General features: G+C 41.6%; 1 protein-coding gene across 1 annotated transcript in view; it reads right to left on the bottom strand.

Moving 5' to 3' along the window:
- Positions 1–18,557, bottom strand: part of GTF3C1 (general transcription factor IIIC subunit 1) — a 78,457-nt gene that overhangs the window by 18,399 nt on the left and 41,501 nt on the right. The window contains 7 exon segments of the mRNA XM_034783911.1: positions 2,100–2,181; positions 5,762–5,904; positions 7,662–7,816; positions 10,369–10,639; positions 12,228–12,363; positions 15,900–16,041; positions 17,801–17,978. Of these exon segments, the coding sequence (XP_034639802.1) occupies positions 2,100–2,181; positions 5,762–5,904; positions 7,662–7,816; positions 10,369–10,639; positions 12,228–12,363; positions 15,900–16,041; positions 17,801–17,978 (1,107 nt within the window).

Here is an 18,557-nt window from a genome sequence, read left to right as displayed (position 1 = left end):
GTCAGGTCAGCAGGCTTTTAGGTTATGAGTCACAGTGCTATTTAACAAGCATATACTGGGAGCACATGCATCAGAAAACCTGCTCCATTCTCTTCAGCATGCAGGTCACAGGCTGGGTGTAGCTCACAACCAGAAGCAGCCCAGCAGCAGGGCACTCTGGTTACTTTAGATGCTGGCTGCCCAAAACCACGTTCCAATTAGCAAATCAGGCCTTTTGGTGATGTCAGGTCAGGATGAGTCATGGAGATGACATTGCCAGCATCTCATTTACATCTACAGGATCTATAATTCCAGCATGCTGGGGAACGGGGGGAGAGGGATGCTAAATTATTATGCTGGAAAGCAGAAAAAGAGGAGATTTTGACTAAGTAAATACTACAGGCAGCAGGTGCAGAGTGCTTCTGCAATGACCCACCCCTCCAGCCCAGCTGCTGTGCTTTGCAGGCTGCTTCAAAATTTGTCAAGGTCCTGGACTGAGCCTGGGAATAGCTAAAAAGAAGTTCAGCCACCTCTGCAATGCTTCCAAGGATCTCCCCCAGGCTGGAGGAGAAAGATGGCACTTTCTTGTGCAGCTTGAGGAGAGCTAGTGGCTGAATTTCACATAGAAATACCCTGGCCATGGCCCTCAGGGCTACAGAGGTGGCTGGGTTGCCTTTTTTGTTAATCACGTGAACTCATGTCCAGCACCGCACCCATCCTACATCATCCCAGCTCTCAGAATCTCCCTGCCACTCTCTAGCTGAGCATCAGAACATAGTCAGCACTGCCAGCCTTGTAAGCAGATTGTCTCATGCTTCTTGCCTGCCTACCACCACCCCAGGCCTCTGTCCAGGATTTTCTGCTGTCAGCTTCCAGCTAGTTCCTTGGATACCTGGTCTTGTCTCATGCCAGACCATGTTGCCTCCCTCCTGACTTCTAGCCAGAACATTCAGATAGTAAGTATATCAGGAGATGCAGGAGGCACCAGAAATGCAAGACAGAGAAAGAGGGAGGCAGAACAGTCTTGGGGAGAGCTGATCCCAACCAAGCCCACGCTACAGCTTTGGGAAACTATTCCTCATCTCTTGGCCTGCAACACCCATTAGCCTCACTCCACAAACTTTAGGAATCAGCTGGTCACCACACCAGCAGCCCCATAGCTAAGGGTTAAAACAGCCTAGCCACTTGCAAAGCACAGCAGCTGGGCTTGGTGTGGCTGGTCCATTAAGAGAAAAAAATCAAAGAGGCAATTATTGTTTTAGCCATGTTCACCTCCCACTCTGTACTGTAGGGGTTCCACTGGGAGCTAATCCTTTGAAAAACAAAACGGAATGGCTAGATAACAGTAGAGCTAGTTGGGAATTTTCCAACAAAACATGTTTTTCTATAATCAAATTCCAACTAGTCAAAACCCAAACTGCAGAAAAGGCTGGTTTCAACATATCTCCTGATTTGAAACACATTTTGAAAAAAGTGTTGAACTAGTCAAATAGTTCCAGTTTGACATTTTCAAAATGAAAAGTTTCATTTCTTGATTCAAAATGACTTTGTTTAAAAATGTTAATTTATACTACAAAAGGTAACAAAGGGGGTGAAATGAAAACAAAAATGCATTGATCGGCCCAATCTGAACATATTTTCTTAGTATCAATTTGCAAAAGGAAAAAAAAAAGTTTGAAATTGACTTTTCATCTCAATTTGGGAAAAATTTCAAAATTATCATGGGATGGGTAAACTTTCCCACACAGCTCTACATAACCAGTAACAAGACTGGTGGGAAAGATTTGGGGCAACTGACACCAAATGGATAATCTGTGGAAGCATAAATTGGCCTAAGAAAAACTAGCTTTGAGGATAGCTTGGTGGTACAGGTCTGCTAGGCATCCAAGGGTTAAAGCAGACTCTCTTGCTGCACAGCAGTGCTGCTTTCTTGCTATTTGGAAGGCTAACCATGTCTATCTAACTCCCAGAATAGCGGTGATGTGGAGCAGGAGTCTGTTTTTAGGAGGTTGACAGCACAAAGGGAAGAGACAGGAGGTGAATCATAGGAATCCAAATACAGTTCCATGGAAATGTTATGTTAACCACTCTGTCTCCTTTTAGAATACCTTTCCTCCTACCTGTGGGTCTTGGTAGTTATCTTCCCTCTTCATGAAATCCTCAATAAGAGCTTTATCTTGGTAAACTTCAGCAAGGCAAACTCTGCAACAAATAAGTGTAAAAGTGTTCACAATTCACTGTGGGTCACAATTCACAACTTGGTGCATCAGAAAACATGCACACAACCTCTTATTTGGTTTGCCATTTCTATGCACCCTGGACTGCAGTATCGATGCTGCTGGCTGAGAAAGTCTGCCTACTGGATCACACACATGCCAACGTCTTCAGTGCAACTAACCCCAACAACCATATCTTCATCTAAGACCTAAGTTCACTTTTGTAGGAGAAGCTTCCATAATGTGAGCATGCTATCATATAAGAATAAGGGAACTGGCATAACAGGGTCCCATCATCTCCTCAGCTCTTGGGAAAGAAAAGGGAGAGAAAAGTAGATCTCTGTCTGGATGGAAGGGGCGATGGAGTCTGAAATGATGCATGTCTCTAGAAGGCTAGTCGTAGCTCTGTCAATTCCAGGATATTAGAGAGATGAGGTGGGTGAGGTAATATCTTTAATTGGACCAACGTCTGTTGGTGAGAGAGAGACAATCTTTCACACTTACACACCGCTCTTCTTCAGAGCTGGGAAATGTACTCAGAGTGTCACAGCTAAATACAAGGTAGAACAGACTGTTTAGCGTAAATAGTTAACGGACCTGAAGAAGAGCTCTGTGTAAGCTTGAAACCTTGTCTCTCTCACCAACAGAAGTTGCTATAATTACAGCAATTACCTCACCCACCTTGTCTCTCTAGCAGTCTAGTTCATCTGAGACTTAGGACACCCAGGAAACACGCTTGTTAGAGAAGTATGTAGTTATGAATAAATGAGGTTTTCTTGTGATATTTCATTATTTTAGCAGAGCAAATTTGTCCTTCTGGCATGTCCCTACATCTCAATGACAATTAGTTTCAAAAGATCCTGAAGTGCAATCAATAATACCCTAGAATGCAGGTAAACTGGACTTGCTGATCTGTACAAGTTAAAAGTTCTCCAGCCAGTCCCATATCTGAACTTCAGCAAAAGTTACATCTCGTGGGTCTGTCTTCCTTATTGTTAATACTTTCTATTTGCTAACTGAAGACAAGTGTCAGAGTTCAGAACATCAGACATTTTTGAGTCACTAATTTCATCCCCCCTATTTAGTAAGGGAACTATTTCTTCATTTCCTTTGATATTTTCATAAAAGCCTTTAAAATAAGTTTTATTTATTTTTCAGAAACAAGAATTGTCAAACGGAAGATGTTGGAGAGACAATTCAGTGTAATTATAAGAATACCACACATGTATACTTATTACTATGCATAACTGATCTGCTGTTACACACCCCAAAGAGGAAAAAGAGGACAGATTTTATCAACAGTTAGATAGCACCATAGATGAGATTTCTGATCATGATATGATTTTGATAGTGGGAGATATGAATGCAAAGGTTGGTAGCAGACATGGTACACAAATGAATAATGTTGGACCACACAGCATTGGGACAGCAAATGATAATGCATAAAGGTTAAGAACTTGCTGTGAGATGCTCACAAGGTTACATGGAGTTCATCAGATGGTCAAATCAAAAACCAGATTAATCACATCATCACCAGTAAAAGGCACAGATCGTCACTGATGGATGTTAGAGTTTATAGAAATGCTAAGCGTGGCACTGGTCATGAACTACTAATGGGAAAGATGAAGATTAAGCTGAAGTCCAAGAAAGAGAGGGGTGCAACTGGAGCTAAATTTGATTTTGATAAGTTAAAGGATAGCTCTGTGAGGGAAGCATAGAAAATGACGCTTGGAGGGCATTTCAGGTCATTAATCTGTGATGATGAAGAAATCTCACTACAGGCCAGATGGGAAATATTCAAGGAAGTAATAGAAAACAGTGGAGGAAGTTCATGGGAAGTTATCGTACTACTGGCAGACGTGTGAATTAATTACTTTCCTCTTTGCTACCTTGAAATGTTGGTGTAGGCGATTTGGAATAAATGCCAAGACGACAAAGTGGTTGTATCTTGGAAAAGGGACAACAGATAAAGTGTCGACATGCAGTGGTGGTGAAGTCATAGAAAAAGGTAAATCTTAAGTGTACCTAGGAAACTTGGTCAGTGCCAATGGTTCCATCAATGATGAAGTTAAAATGATGGTGTTTTAGCTACAAGTGCTGCACAGAAATTGATGAAATTATGGGCTGATAAAAACATAACATTTGGAACCAGAGTGAAAGTTTATCAAGCCAGTGTACTAACAAAATTACTCTATGGTCTGGAAGCAGCTGCATTAAAAACAGGAGGCTGGAGGCAGCAGAGATGAGAATACTCTGAAAGGTGGAAGGTGTAAAGTTGAATGCTTTTAAGACAAATGAAGTTAGAAGGAAAGCAGAATAGGAAATCCAGGTAGGACTGCGTGCAGTTGAAAAGATTACAATGGTAAGAACACTGGAGAAGACAAACAGATGATACAGTGCCGAAGAAAATAATGCAAAAACAACAAAGGTTGTCTGACCAAATAGGTGGAGGGACATTGTACACAGGGACATGACCAGGCAGGGTTTCATGGAGGAACAAGCCAGGGATAGGAATGAATGGTGATGCTGTACTGCTCCCTGTGTCTGCAAAGGCGCTTGGAGATGAAAAGATGATACTTATTCTAGGCAGAGCAGGTAGTGTCACCTATTAAGATTACCTGATTTCCCATCATAAGACCCTTATAGCTTTGCCAAACTTCAAGCTCAAGCTGAATTTTTTTTTTTAAAGTTTCAGTCACAACTGTTCAACTGTTTCTGAATGAAGTTAGGGAAAAATGTTTTGTTATGACAAAATTCTGGTGACCTTTATTTTGAGAAGCTCTAGAGGCTTTGGCATAGGGACTTGAAATTCAGCAGGGAGCGGCCTCTGTGTCAGAGAGGTAACTTTTGCCATGACAGTGAAAATACACCCACATTTGGCCAAGTTACAAGCCTTTGAAAAATTTCAGTTTGCACATGCTCAGTGGAGACTTGGGAGTTTCATGACAGTTTTTTGAAGATTCCATCCATACACTGAGTATGCTCCAGCCTAGGGCTGAAGGGGCCAACCAGGACTTTCCCTGCAATTGCTGGTCCTAGCTGCTATGGGGTCAGGGTGGGGCACTGCAATTGAGAGCAGGAAAACTCTCTCCTGTGGTCTCAATACTCCCCTGGCTGGCACCCAGGCTTGTGGTGAAGGAAGACACCTGACAGACACTAATACAGAAGAACAGCCAGGGGGTTGGGGTGGGGTGGGGTGGGGAGGAGAGTGGGAGAAGGGAACAGGTCAGGATCAAGGACTGGGATTTCCTGGGCAGGGGGACAGAAGCCAGCAGGAATACACAGACTGAACAGGGAGACTGGGCAAGGCATCAGATATGGGGAGAAGAGGAGACATCCCAAATTCTGACTCCACTATGAGTGGTGCACATGCCTCTCCCTCAGGATGTCACAGATCACGTAGCATTCCAGACTAACTTGTATAGAGATGCTGAAAGAGGGACATTGGAGATCTGAATTAATATGATGGAGGAGGACAAAAAAGCAGGAACCCAAGTATGGAGGAATGAAATCCTTAACTTCATTTCATAAGAATTTAGAAAGACAAATGAAAAAAAATCACTTACTTATAATTAAGATAGGTTTGTGGATTTTTGACAATGTAGCGAGCTCTTCGTCCAACAGAATGAGAAGTTTTATCTAAAGATTCTTCAAAGCTGGCATGCATGATATCTCGGACAACCTGCCATGGAACAAACGGTCCTTTCACCTGGATCAAATACAAAAAGAAAGTCAAAGCTCAGCTTACTTTGACCTGCAGGTATGCAAGTTACGGCCGGCACTAGCAACAACCACTAGAAAAAAGGCTGTGATCCTTTCCAGCATGCCCCTCCACACACATTTATAACTGTCAAAGACATTCATCTTTGCTGCTGGGATTTCCCATGTTTGCTCTGTTCCTAAAAGTGAAATCAGATCTGGAAATTTTGAGCACAGCCCCTTCAGCCATTTGTGAGATATGGAAGGGTACAACAGTTTACTTTTCTCCACTTAAAGTACAGGCTAGGACTATAAAATATATCATAAGAGGGGCTAGTAGCACTTCCTATTAAGATCACTCCATACTCCTTTTTATAAGACTCCATTTTCAGTTGCTTATAACTTTGCCACTTTGTTTCAGCTGAAATTTTCAATGCTGGGTATTTGCCTCTGGGGGGAAATTTCAGCCAAAATCATTTAGCTGTTTCTGGGAAATGAGTCTAGAGAAAAACAGGTTGTTTTGCCCATGTTAAAGAATTTTGCTCACCTCTTCTTTGAATAGCTCTAGCATGCCCATTCTTTGGAGCAGTGAATTGAAATATGGCAGGGGGTGACAACTGCACCAGAGATATGTCTTTTCCTGTCCTGTAAAAATCCACCCACATTTATCCAAGTTATAAGCCTCTGAAAAATTGCAATTTGCACATGCCCAGTAGACACTTGAGGGATTTTAGCTGCTAAAATCCCCAAAGATCTCATCTGCACTGAGCATGCTCCTGCCCAGAACTGAGAAGGACTTTCTCTGAAATTGGAGCTCTTGAGTGCTGCAGGCTATGCGAAGTCTGGACACCTGAAATGAAAACAAGGAGTGTCTCTCTCCTGTGCTCTCCATCACTGAGCCCAGGCAGAGTTGAAGAGGAAACTGTCTGATTTGAATGCAGAGGGGACAAGAGCCGGACCCATGGAAGGGATGGATGAGTAAACTAGGATAAGGACCCTTTGAGGGGAGGAAAGGGGGGAATTGTATATCAGTACAAACCAAAGCTTTGTTTAATGACAGCTAAAGTTGCTTCAGGACACGTCAAAAGCATGGGAATAAAACTAAGAAAAATCTTCTGCATTCCCTTCTACCTTCACCTCACTTGCAATTCTGTCAGTAACAACCTTCCACTTACATCTGAAACACATTACAGTAAGCAATATGTACCTCAAACGACATCCAACTCATGAGCTAACATAAAACCTTGTTAGTGACCTCATACTCTTGTCTCAGATTGGCACATCCGACTGGCACACATCCTATTCACTTGGGAAATTATTCCCCCTTAACACTGAAGATTCATCACTAAGTTGTTTTGTGTTGAAAGTTTTAGCATTGGCCCCAACATCATATACCTCAAAAGGACAATAATTTCATACTTCATCCTGCTTTTCAAAAGAGATCCAAAAAAAGGTAAGAGTGCAGAATATTTTATTTTAGGGTGCTTTTTGGTACAGGCATAGCTAAGCTCAGATTTCCCCCTTCCACGTACCCTAGAAAATTCAAACTGCTTTACAATCTACAATCAGCATTTCAAATTAATCCTAAAATTCAAATCACACAATACTTTGGAAACCTTTGTCACCTCCATGAACATAAAAGTTTGGAGCAGGCCTAATTGTGGTGTTGCTTCCACTCCCTCATAATACAGAGGGATACGGCAATGCCAATGGCATACTAGTACTATTGCACACACATTCAGTAGAGAAGTAATAAGAAGTGAGCACCTTTGTGTTTAGCACATTACTGGCAATTCGACATAGCATGAGTAGGCTGTCTTCTTGCACAGTCCAGGTGACACGTAGGCGCGTCATTCTCAGCAGGGCGCTCTGGTCAGCCTCATCATGGTAGCGCAGCTTTTTATTTTTTTCTACAGACTCCTCTAAACACAAACCCAAAGAGAGACAATTATACTAACAGTGTTTCTAGCAAGGCCTTTATTCTTATTGATTTGCTTTGCTAATAGCTAGAGGCTCATTGTGCTAAGTACGGTATAAACATCGTCCCGGTGCTGAACAGTTTAAACAGGCAAGACAGACAAAAGGTGGGAAAATGAAAGCACTAGCCTTATTTTATAGGAAGAGAATTGAGGGACTAAGTGACTTAGTCTGCGCAGTGTTTCTGCCTGCTCCCAAAACATGACTTCTATTATTTATTTGAGGTAGTGCTCACCACGTGCAAGGTGCTCAGGAAAGTGTCCCCTTCCCAGAAACTCAAACTGAGAATCTGATTGAACATCTAATTGTAAATAATTTGTCTGACAAAGTTAACAATTTCAGTGATGAAGGGCCTCATGGCATCCATCTCTAGATTATGATTAATTCTTGGCGCTGCCACTGACCTGCTCTGTGACCTTGGACAAGTCTCTTGACCAGTCCATGCCTCTGTTTTCCCATCCTTGATGATAAACTCTTTGGGACAGAAATTGTCTTTTACTATGTGTGTGTAGAATGCCTAGCAGAATGGGACCCTGATCTCAGTTGGGATCTGTAAGTGTTACCATAACATACATAACATTAATAAGGGGGCGGGGGGTGAGTGAAGGATGACAAAAGGGAGGAAGGTTGAGGGGTTTTAGACAATGAGACTGAGATTAGCATTGCTGGGGTGAAGAAGAGCTCCTATTTCACAGTGCCAGTGTTTTGGAAAAATACTGGCAAGATGATGAGTAGAGTAGAGGTGAAAGAGGACAAGGGAGAAGTAGTCAGCAGGATTAGAAAGGAAGAGCAAATCAATTTAATGTTGTGAGTCAGCACAGTATGGTGGCCTTTTCCAAAGGGGCTCAACAAAGCACCAACAGTGATGGGAACAACTATGGCTGGGAATCCAAGGGATGGACAGTGGTCTCATTAGCATAGGACACAGGAAAGCTGAAAGTAGAGACCACGGAGCTAATAAGGGGAGGAATGTCAGGTGGAAAGGTGGGGGCTGAATGCAGCAGTGAAGCCAGAACATGAGATATTGAAAAAGGAAGTGATGGTTGGAGAAGCAGAATTCAGAGATGGAGACATCAGCAAGAGAGGTTATTAAAGACCAAAAGTGCAAGAAAGTAATGAGACAGAGTGGAAGAGACACCCCAAAGCTATCAAAGTAGGATGTTGAGAGGAAATGAGAGGTAATGAAGTCAGACTGATCAGCACTAGGAAATTAAAATTGTTCCTGAGAAGGGTAGGAGATAGAGAGCCAGGCAGCAATCAGCAAGAGGAGATGGGGGCTAAGTTCTCTTTTAGCTGCCTGGCTACGCAGTAGGCTATCAAGGGCCACACAGGCACGCAGCCATAGGGCCTGGACTAGAGAGGTGCCTCTCCCTGGCCCCGAGATGCTGCAGTGAGAAAGGGCTGGGGGGAGTTCTCTCTCACTGCTGCAGCCCCAGGGCAGCCTGCACCCTGAACCCCTCATCCCCAACCCCATCCCACAGCCCACACCCCCAGTCAGAGCCCTCGCCCCCACGCACTCCAAGCCTCTGCCCCAGCCCTGAGCCCCCTTCCACACTCCAAACCCCTTAGCCCCACCCCCATCACACATCACCTCCATATTGGTGCACATAACAAAATTCATTCCGCACATGGATGTAAAAAATTAGAGGGAACATTGGCTGGGGGCAAGAGGGGCTTTAGATAACAGCCACTCAAATGGAAAGGGAGAGAAGAGCTGGATAGAGTGGTTTTCAGAGAGGAGCCCAGTGTCACCAGCACAACCTTCAGGATAGGAAGGAGAGCACACAGATTTAGAGGGAGATATGTGGTGTATCAAGGCAAGTTTATAAACAAGAATTAAGATTCCAGGGAGTAGGAGGGAAAGGAAGAGGAGGAGGAAGGAGCGCTGAGGGGAAGGAGGCAGCAAAGAAAGAGGTTGGAAGGTTTGTGAGAATGAAAAAGTGGAGGCAGGAGAGGAGACACTGAAACAACAGGGGTGAGAAAGTAAAGTCCATGAAAGTCAGTGGAAGGAGTGTTGGTGATGCCCACAATGCGGAGAGGAGGGAGGTGGAGAGTGACAGGAAGAGTGAAGGCCAGAAGCCAGGAAAAGATTTCTACAGAAAGCAAACTGACTGCCCTGTGGCTCTCCATGGGAGAGAGCTCCGAGCTGGGACACACCAAGGGTGACCGCAAAGCTGTGGTGCAACCACAGCCGTGGCCAATGGGGCCCAGACTGGGATCTGTGATTCTGCAGCTAGTATGAACGGTGATGCATATCTGTACGTGCATGCAGCTAAAGGACAGTGATCCAGGATGCTGCTATGCTTCCCCAAAGCCAGCACATGGCCCTATGGCACTGATAGCTTTCTGTTCGCCAGGAGGGCAACCCAAGGAAGAGGCCAATGAAAGCTTTTGGTTACACAAAAGCTCAGTCACCACAGCTCCTCTGAAGTGATGCCCAGCCTGCAGACTGCTCAAAACAAAGCTTCTCTTCCTGACAAACATGCTACTTATTTACCTCTCTTTTTCTTCTTTGTCTTCTTCCCAGTGTCTTTCTTAAGCCTCTTACGTTTCTGGCTTTTTCCACCCCTCACTCTCTTGGTTCTATTCTGCGTTGCTTCTTTATCAATCTCAATACATTCTTCCTTCTGCACAGGGGACTTTGCGCCTTCCCTTGCATCTCCCAAAATGTTTATTTTATTACCTACGTAGAAGTACATTTACACCAATGGAATTTTATAGCAAAATATACAATGCAATGTTAAGCAATCAAAAGTCAAAATACAAAGCTACATGAGAATATACCACCCAAACTTTGCCCCCTTCTGTATATACATTATCAGTGTAGTCATATAATCATGTATTATTTCTCAAAGACAACACAACAATAGGATTTTCCCCATGTTTAGATATCCGTATCCCTAAGGAAACATATGATCATGTAGCTGAAGACTGCAATGTGTTGCACACGTTAAATACAAGAGGGCAGTTAAAATTTTACATTCAACCTTAGGTTTAACATTTCCTTACTGTGGTGCTTTACTAGGCAATCTTAATATTACTGTAGCTCTATTGCATTTAATTTCTTCCAACTTATTGGGAATTAAAATCAAACCAAATTTGAAGAAAATAGTTTGGTAGTTACTAACTTTTGAAGTCAGCAAGTGAACCACCTTATCTCAATTTAGTGTTAAATAAAAAAAGATTCCACTTGACAATTTTAAAAAGTTAACAATAAAAACACCCATGCTGCACAGATTCTCTTCAAACATGGCTTGCAGTTTATATATTTCAATGAGCTCTACAAAACAAGACAAGTATGAAGAAAACTTGAAACTTGGCAGGTTTTAAAGTTTTGAATATTTAAATTAATCAGGACCATCATTTTCATCAAAATTCATCATTTTCAAAAGCTTCCTAATTGCATTTTGCCATTAGTCTATAGACGGACTAAAGATTCAACTGTTCATATGTAAAAAGCAACAGAGGGTCCTGTGGCACCTTTAAGACTAACAGAAGTATTGGGAGCATAAGCTTTCGTGGGTAAGACTTGCNAGGAAGGTAAGGGGTTTTTAAGTGGATTTATTATATAGCAATGGCTTGACTTTATTTAAACTTTTAATTTCTAGTATTTTTAAGAGTTGTTGAAATATTAATAGAAATGTTTGCTACTCTAGTTGTGTGCATTCCCAAGGACACATATCCTTGTAAGGTTTTTCCTTATCAAGGCATCTTAATAAAAACATGAAAGGTAACGGATGGCAAATGAATAATTACCATGGTGAATTTTGATGTTCAGTGGATGGAAAATTTGTCTCCATGGTGAAATGCTATCTGAGTTATATATCAGAGGGGTAGCCATATTAGTCTGGATCTGTAAAAAGCAACAGTGTGTGTTGTGGCGCCTTTAAGACTAACAGCTGTATTGGAGCATAAGTTTCGTGGGTGAATACCCACTTCGTCAGACGCATGCATCTGACGAAGTGGGTATTCACCCACGAAACTTATGCTCCAGTACAGCTGTTAGTCCTAAAGGTGCCACAACACTCTGTTGCTTTTTACAGATCCAGACTAACATGGCTACCCCTCTGATATATAACTCAGATAGCATTTCACCATGGAGACAAATTTTCCATCCACTGAACATCAAAATTCACCATGGTAATTATTCATTTGCCATCCGTTACCTTTCATGTTTTTATTAAGATGCCTTGATAAGGAAAAACCTTACAAGGATATGTGTCCTTGGGAATGCACACAACTAGAGTAGCAAACATTTCTATTAATATTTCAACAACTCTTAAAAATACTAGAAATTAAAAGTTTAAATAAAGTCAAGCCATTGCTATATAATAAATCCACTTAAAAACCCCTTACCTTCCTAGTTTTATTAATGATATAGCTTGTCCAGATCCAATTGCGTTTTAAATGTCCATAAAAGCTGGAATCCAGACCCCCAGCTCCCATCCCATCCCCAGGAATACATCCATCATCCACCACCTCTCGACTTCCTCTAAGGAAAAGAAACAAAATACATAGTAACAGACTTGTAAGAATAGCTGACAAGACACTTGCTAGACGACTTTGTGTACATCACAAAAGTAAAATAACCAACAGCTAATGAGTTGGTGCAAAACTGCAGGAAAAGGCACACACTCTATTGCTCACACCAAAAAGTTGGCAACAATGTCAGCTTTTCTATTCAATTTAGGTTCTCAGGATCCAGTGAAGTGACTTTTCAATTTTAGAGAAAAGAATTGAATATTAGAAATTGCAACCAAAGAGACTGCAAAACTGTTAACTTAGATGAAACTGCAGGACCAAATTCTGCTCTCACTAACATCTGTGCCACCAAACTGGAGACAAAGTTTGCCAAGCTGAAACTGAGGTTAGAATTCAGCTAACAGAATTTTTAATTGAGATAGCACAAAGGCCTACAAGAACACAGCTTTATCTGTTAAATGGAGGTGGCAGTGGCTCACACTTGATTACCTTCTGAGTTTGGGGCTCATGGACTTGGTCCATAGTCAAGGTGATGAGATGCATGGAAATAAAGATATCAGTCATTAGAACTGAGATTTGAACTCATAGGCTCCTGGCTGGCAGTGCAAGGAACTTTCGTTTAGGTTACAGAAGAATTTGATGGGCCTCACTCTGAGTCAAGGGTGATGGAGGTTCCCTCAGAGGGTGTGCAGGAGACGGAACTTTTTGGGGGCCCATCTATGCCAATGGAATGAACTCCCATAGGAATTAAAGACCTCACCACTGTCTGCTCCAAGTGAAAGATGTAGTTCTTCATCCTGCTTTCTCTAACACAGAGCAGTGTCTGCATTAAAACAAACACAACACCCTACCAAAAAATCAAAACACTACACTAAACACACAGTTCCTAGAGTATAAAACCAGAAAGGACCACTCTACTCTAACCTCCTGCACAATACAAGTCAGGGAAGTTCTCTGGCCTAATTCCTGTTTGAACTATAACATATCTTTCAGAAATCTAATCTTGATTCAAATATTGCCAGTGATGGAGAATACACTTGGTCAATTGTTCCAATAGTTAATCTCCCTCACTGTTAAAAGTTTATACTTTATTTTCAGTCTGAATTAGTCTAACTTCAACTTTCAGCCACTCAATCTTGTTATACCTTTGTCAGCTAGGGTGAAGAGTCCATTATCAAATATTTGTTCCCTATGTAGGTACTTATCAACTGTAATCAAGTCAACTCTTAACCTTCTCTTTCTTAAGCTAAATAGATTGAGTTCCATGAGTCTATTATTATAAGACATGATTTCTCATCCTTTAATTTTATTCTCATGTCTCTTCTCTGAACTGTCTCCAATTTATCAACATCCTTCCTGAATTGTGGACTCCAGAACAGGACACAGTATTCCAGTTGTTGATGCCCCAGTGCCAAATATAGAGATTATTTTATCTCTTTGGTCCTACTCAAGATCCATATTTATGCATCCAAGGATTGCATTAGCCCTTTTGTCCAGAGTGTCATACTGGGAGCTCATATTTTGCTGATTATCCACCACGATAGCCATATCTTTTCAGAGTCACTACATCCCAGGATAGAGTCCCTCATCCTGTAAGTATGGCCTGCACTCTTTTTTCTGAGATGTATACTTTTTCATTTAACTATATTAAAATGCATATTGTTTGCTTGCGCACGGATTACCAAGTGATCCAAATTGCTCTGTATCAGTTTTACCTTCTTTATCATTTACCATCCCCCTTTCCCTCCCACACATTTTTTGCATCCTCTGCAAACTTTATCAGTGATTAGTGTGCATTTTCTTTCAGGTCATTGATAAAAATGGTAAACAGCATAGGGCCAAGAGCCAATCCCTGTGGGACCCCACTAGAAATATACCACCACGATGATCCCTCCTTTACAATTACATTCTGAGACCTATCAGTTAGCCAGCTTTTAATCCATTTAATGTGTGCCATGTTAATTTTATATCTTTCTTGTTTTTTAATCAAAATGTAATGTGGTACCGAGTCAAATGCCTTGCAGAAGTCTAAGGGAGAGGATGAGAGAGAGAGAGAGAGAGAGGACAGATGTTTGTCACACTGCCTAATACACTATGGGGAGGCACTCAGATATGATGTTGAGGAAGGCAGTATGTGACAGTACAGCATAGCAATATTGTCACTCCTAAATACACAGTATTTATCTTGGCAAGTTTTTCATTTATGAAGAAAAAGTTACAAATCATGAGATAAAAACTACTCACACAACTGATACTTATTAATGAGCTCATGTGAAGCTACACATGGAGCAAGGCACAGAGCCCAGAAAGTTTCAGATTTATTGCAAGAAGGTCTTAAAACAAAAGATAAGACAATCCAGTTCAAATGTCGAAAAGTGGTCATTTTAGAACTCATGATTCTCTTTATATCACTCCATTTTTCATCTACCCACTATGAAAAATTCAAATATTAGACAAGATAATTTTATGAATTTTTTGTTGAAGGTTTAAAATTCCTGTTAAGCTTCAGCCTTAACTATGCTGTCACAACCGACTCCAGCATAATTACAAGTCATAACTAGGCAGAGATAATTTTTTAATAGGCTATCAGACAGTATTGTGATGGGGACTACTTAAGGAGCTAGATAGAGCAAATGAAAAATTCAGCCTGGCAACATGGTTCACTGGAATCAGGTTCCCCAAATGCAGTACAAAAGTACTGCTACTAACTTAAAAAGCATAGGGTGGGATTTACAAAAACACCTGAAAAGCATAAATTCCATTGACCTTCATGTCACTTAGGTACTTTTGTAAAACCCAACCATAGTATTCAACTTTTTGGAAACACTGACTGATCAATAACAGACTCTGGGGTTACTTTATTACAGCAGAACAGAAGGCTAACCTTTCACCTGTATTTTTTTTTTTTTTTTAAAGAGCATATTGCATGATGTGTGACTTCCATTAATGCTGATGGATGTTCTACGTATATATCACAATGCAGCATGTGTGCAGTTACTGACATTACTGGATACATAACAATGGGCTCATACTAATCAAAGGACAGAATTATGAAAATGTCTCCATGCAGTTTTTGAAAGTCTAGTCATGGTGAAGCAAAGCATTACACAGGATTATATAAAGGGTCGACACAGAGACTCTTCAAATATTAGCACTGCCAGAGTGGTGCTTCTTAATCATAATCCAAAAGTCTTCAACAACACTCCTTGCTGTTGGATACAGGAGGAAATTTGAGCCCAGTTTTCTCACTTGGTAACACATAGCTCTGGTCACTTAACCACCACCCTGGTCTTTAAACTAGTCTATTAACTGCAAACACAGAACTGATCAACTATCTGCCCTATTAGTTAGATGGACTCCAGAACGGAAAGACATACCAGATTAAGTATTATGATGCTAACTCAAACACTATTATGTGTTATGTAGTAGTAACACTACTATTGAGTTATGATGCTAACTCAAACACTCTTAATACTCTTAAAATGAACTGTTCTGTACTTAATAACCCATCTATTCAGTGACACAGAAAGCTGGAAAGAGACATACGAGGTGTATTTCTCCATTGCACACTTTCGTTCAAGATTGTGTTTATCCACTGCTGACTCCTGTTCCATCTGCACATCCAATGTGTTGCTGGTCTCCTCACCCTGAAGATTACTTCTTTTTGCACGAGGATGGCGGACAACTCCTAAACACACAAATGTACTTCAGTTACTATCAGTATGAAGAATTATGTTCCAGTCTCTTCCCCAGCCTGCTTCTGGCTACTTGCTGCCACCATGGCAAATAGTTGGGCAAATGAGTGGGGTAGATGTTTCACTGAAATAGAAATGCTAAGAGAGTCAGGAACACCCTGGACCACTTTCCTTAGGGATCAAACATGCTGCTTTCATAACATAGTCGCTTGTGAGGCTCATGGCCTGGACCTTAAATTCCGACACAAAATTCTACTTAGCACAGGAGAATGGTGATGGTACCCATCAGGGTGTAGGCTGCACACTGATGCTCTGGGCACAGACCCCAGAGGTTAGAGTAGCTCCTTGGAAAACAGACCTGTAATAGTCCTCAAGAGACAGCCAGTTTAGGATTGCTTGAACTCAATGTGAAGCAGCCATGCTATCTCCCTATCCAATATGCCCCCTACACTGGGGTGGGGTTGGAGGAATAGTGCAGGATGGACCTGTACCAGTTGAGAGCTCCCCCACATTGTGGGAAATTCTGAGCTGGCCAGATACATTTGGGTTTTGGCCCTTTGTGCTGACAGAACAGCAGGATGGGCCTTGAATGCAGGAGAGCACCTGGCCCATAGGCTCAGTATAAGCTGAAGCCTAATACAGTTTTGCTGTCTTCCCTCAAGGCTCAAAGCAGACAATTTGTTAAAAACCCTAAAACTTTCTAAAGCATTATGTTGGTGGCACAGTACACAAATCCCCATATTACAGGGAGCCAGATGTAGATTATATCTATGACAGCCCGGTAAACAAATACTACTGCACAATGCCTGAGAGCAGCAGCACAATTATAGCACTGCCACAATGGACATCGGCTCAATTAAACAAAGTTGTCTAAAGCCTTCTGAAAAAAACTACTTCAGTATAAAAGGGAGGATTAAACTGCAAGTGGATCATTCTGCTTGGCTGCTTTCAAGTTTCAGAAACAAAAAAAAGTTGCTTTTGGTTTTAGAAGCTTTTGCTCTTTAACCAATTATTGCTATTGCACTACTCTACCTTTATTTAAAAAAAACAAAACAAAAAGACACTCTCCCGTTGCGAAAATACTGTAACCACGTATAACTGTAATACTTATTACTTCGATGAACCCGTGCTTATGGGCTATGTCAGAGTATCTTATGGAAGGTTTAGCAACATGGTTCTCAGAAAAAAAAACTCTCTGCTTATGCTAGTCAGGGAAATCCTGATAAAATCATGTTGGCAACAAGTATTTTTTTAGCATGCTTGGCAAGGACCGAAGTAGGCCCTGTAAGGTGGTGGCGGGGTGAATAATTTGCCTTGTAACTCTGCTCTGAAGGTATTATCCTGCATGAGTCTCATTCTTGGATCTCAGCTCCATAGCATGAGACTGAAACACCAAGTCCTAAAGTTTTCTGGTCTCCAAGGGCAGCAGCCCTGTACTGTTGATTGTGCTCCATGCTGCACCTTAACCCCTGCCCTTACTTGGAGATTTCCAGTCAGTTTCACATTACCCACACCCCAAATAGTGACAATCACAAAAATCAATCAAGAAGGTTAATATTTCAAAATCTTAGACAATAAGCTGCAGAACAAACAACAGCCAGATACTTGCTCATAGGGGTTTAGAGACAGTAAGTTAAAGGTGACAAGACCAAATCTGTCTTACTTCATGGCAGAGTGCCAGGGAAGGTGTGAGAAGCATAGGATATAAAGGATGAAGGTGGAAATGACAGAGAATGCTGGATCATACCATACCTAATGGAGTATTAAGGCAGACACACTGCAAATCAAACCAAAAGTTTTCTACGTCCTGCATAGTGTTCAAAACATACAAACGTCTCTCAAATGGGCGACTGCTTTGAGCCAGGTTATAGTGAGGATCACAGATAGTAGTATCAACAATCACTGCATTTCTCTTCGTATAGATGAATACCTGTGAAACACACAAGGTTTCACACTGGTAAGTAAAATCGCTGAAATGGCTATTTTAGCAGGACACACAACTCCATCTATTCCAAGTGGCCCATACTGGCAATAACCACTTTGCACACTGCTGTCATCTTGCCCAATGATGGCACTTTCTGTGATTAGGGAACATATTCTGGGTTCTACAGAGACAATCTATCATCACCCAATGGCTAGGAACAGGAATAAAATTCCAGAGATTATCAACTGTGTTGAGGTAGAATATATCACTTGCTCAAGTCAGAATTTTACTGAAGTAAGCTATTTATGCCTGGAATTCCCCTGTTCCTTACTGGTTGGTTCTACCCTGATTAAGTAGTCCACTGTGTATACAAGAACTATTGTCTTTAATTCAGTAATGAATGATTGTATAAGTGTGTTTAATCCCAAAGGGACACCTTTCACAGTTATGTTTTCAAAAAGCCACATCTCCCAATGCAGGATTTACATGGCACCCCAGTTCCCAGTAATGGAGGCAAACACGGTAAGCCCCAGACAGGGTGCTGGCATTCTGAAGACTTCCAGATAATCACTGCACAAAGTTTGT

Source organism: Trachemys scripta, chromosome 10 (genome assembly GCF_013100865.1).
Source record: "Trachemys scripta elegans isolate TJP31775 chromosome 10, CAS_Tse_1.0, whole genome shotgun sequence".
In the NCBI taxonomy this organism is placed as follows: Eukaryota; Metazoa; Chordata; order Testudines; family Emydidae; genus Trachemys; species Trachemys scripta.
The sequence above is the reverse complement of the archived record's forward strand: the minus strand, read 5'-3'. Positions and strand labels throughout refer to the sequence as shown.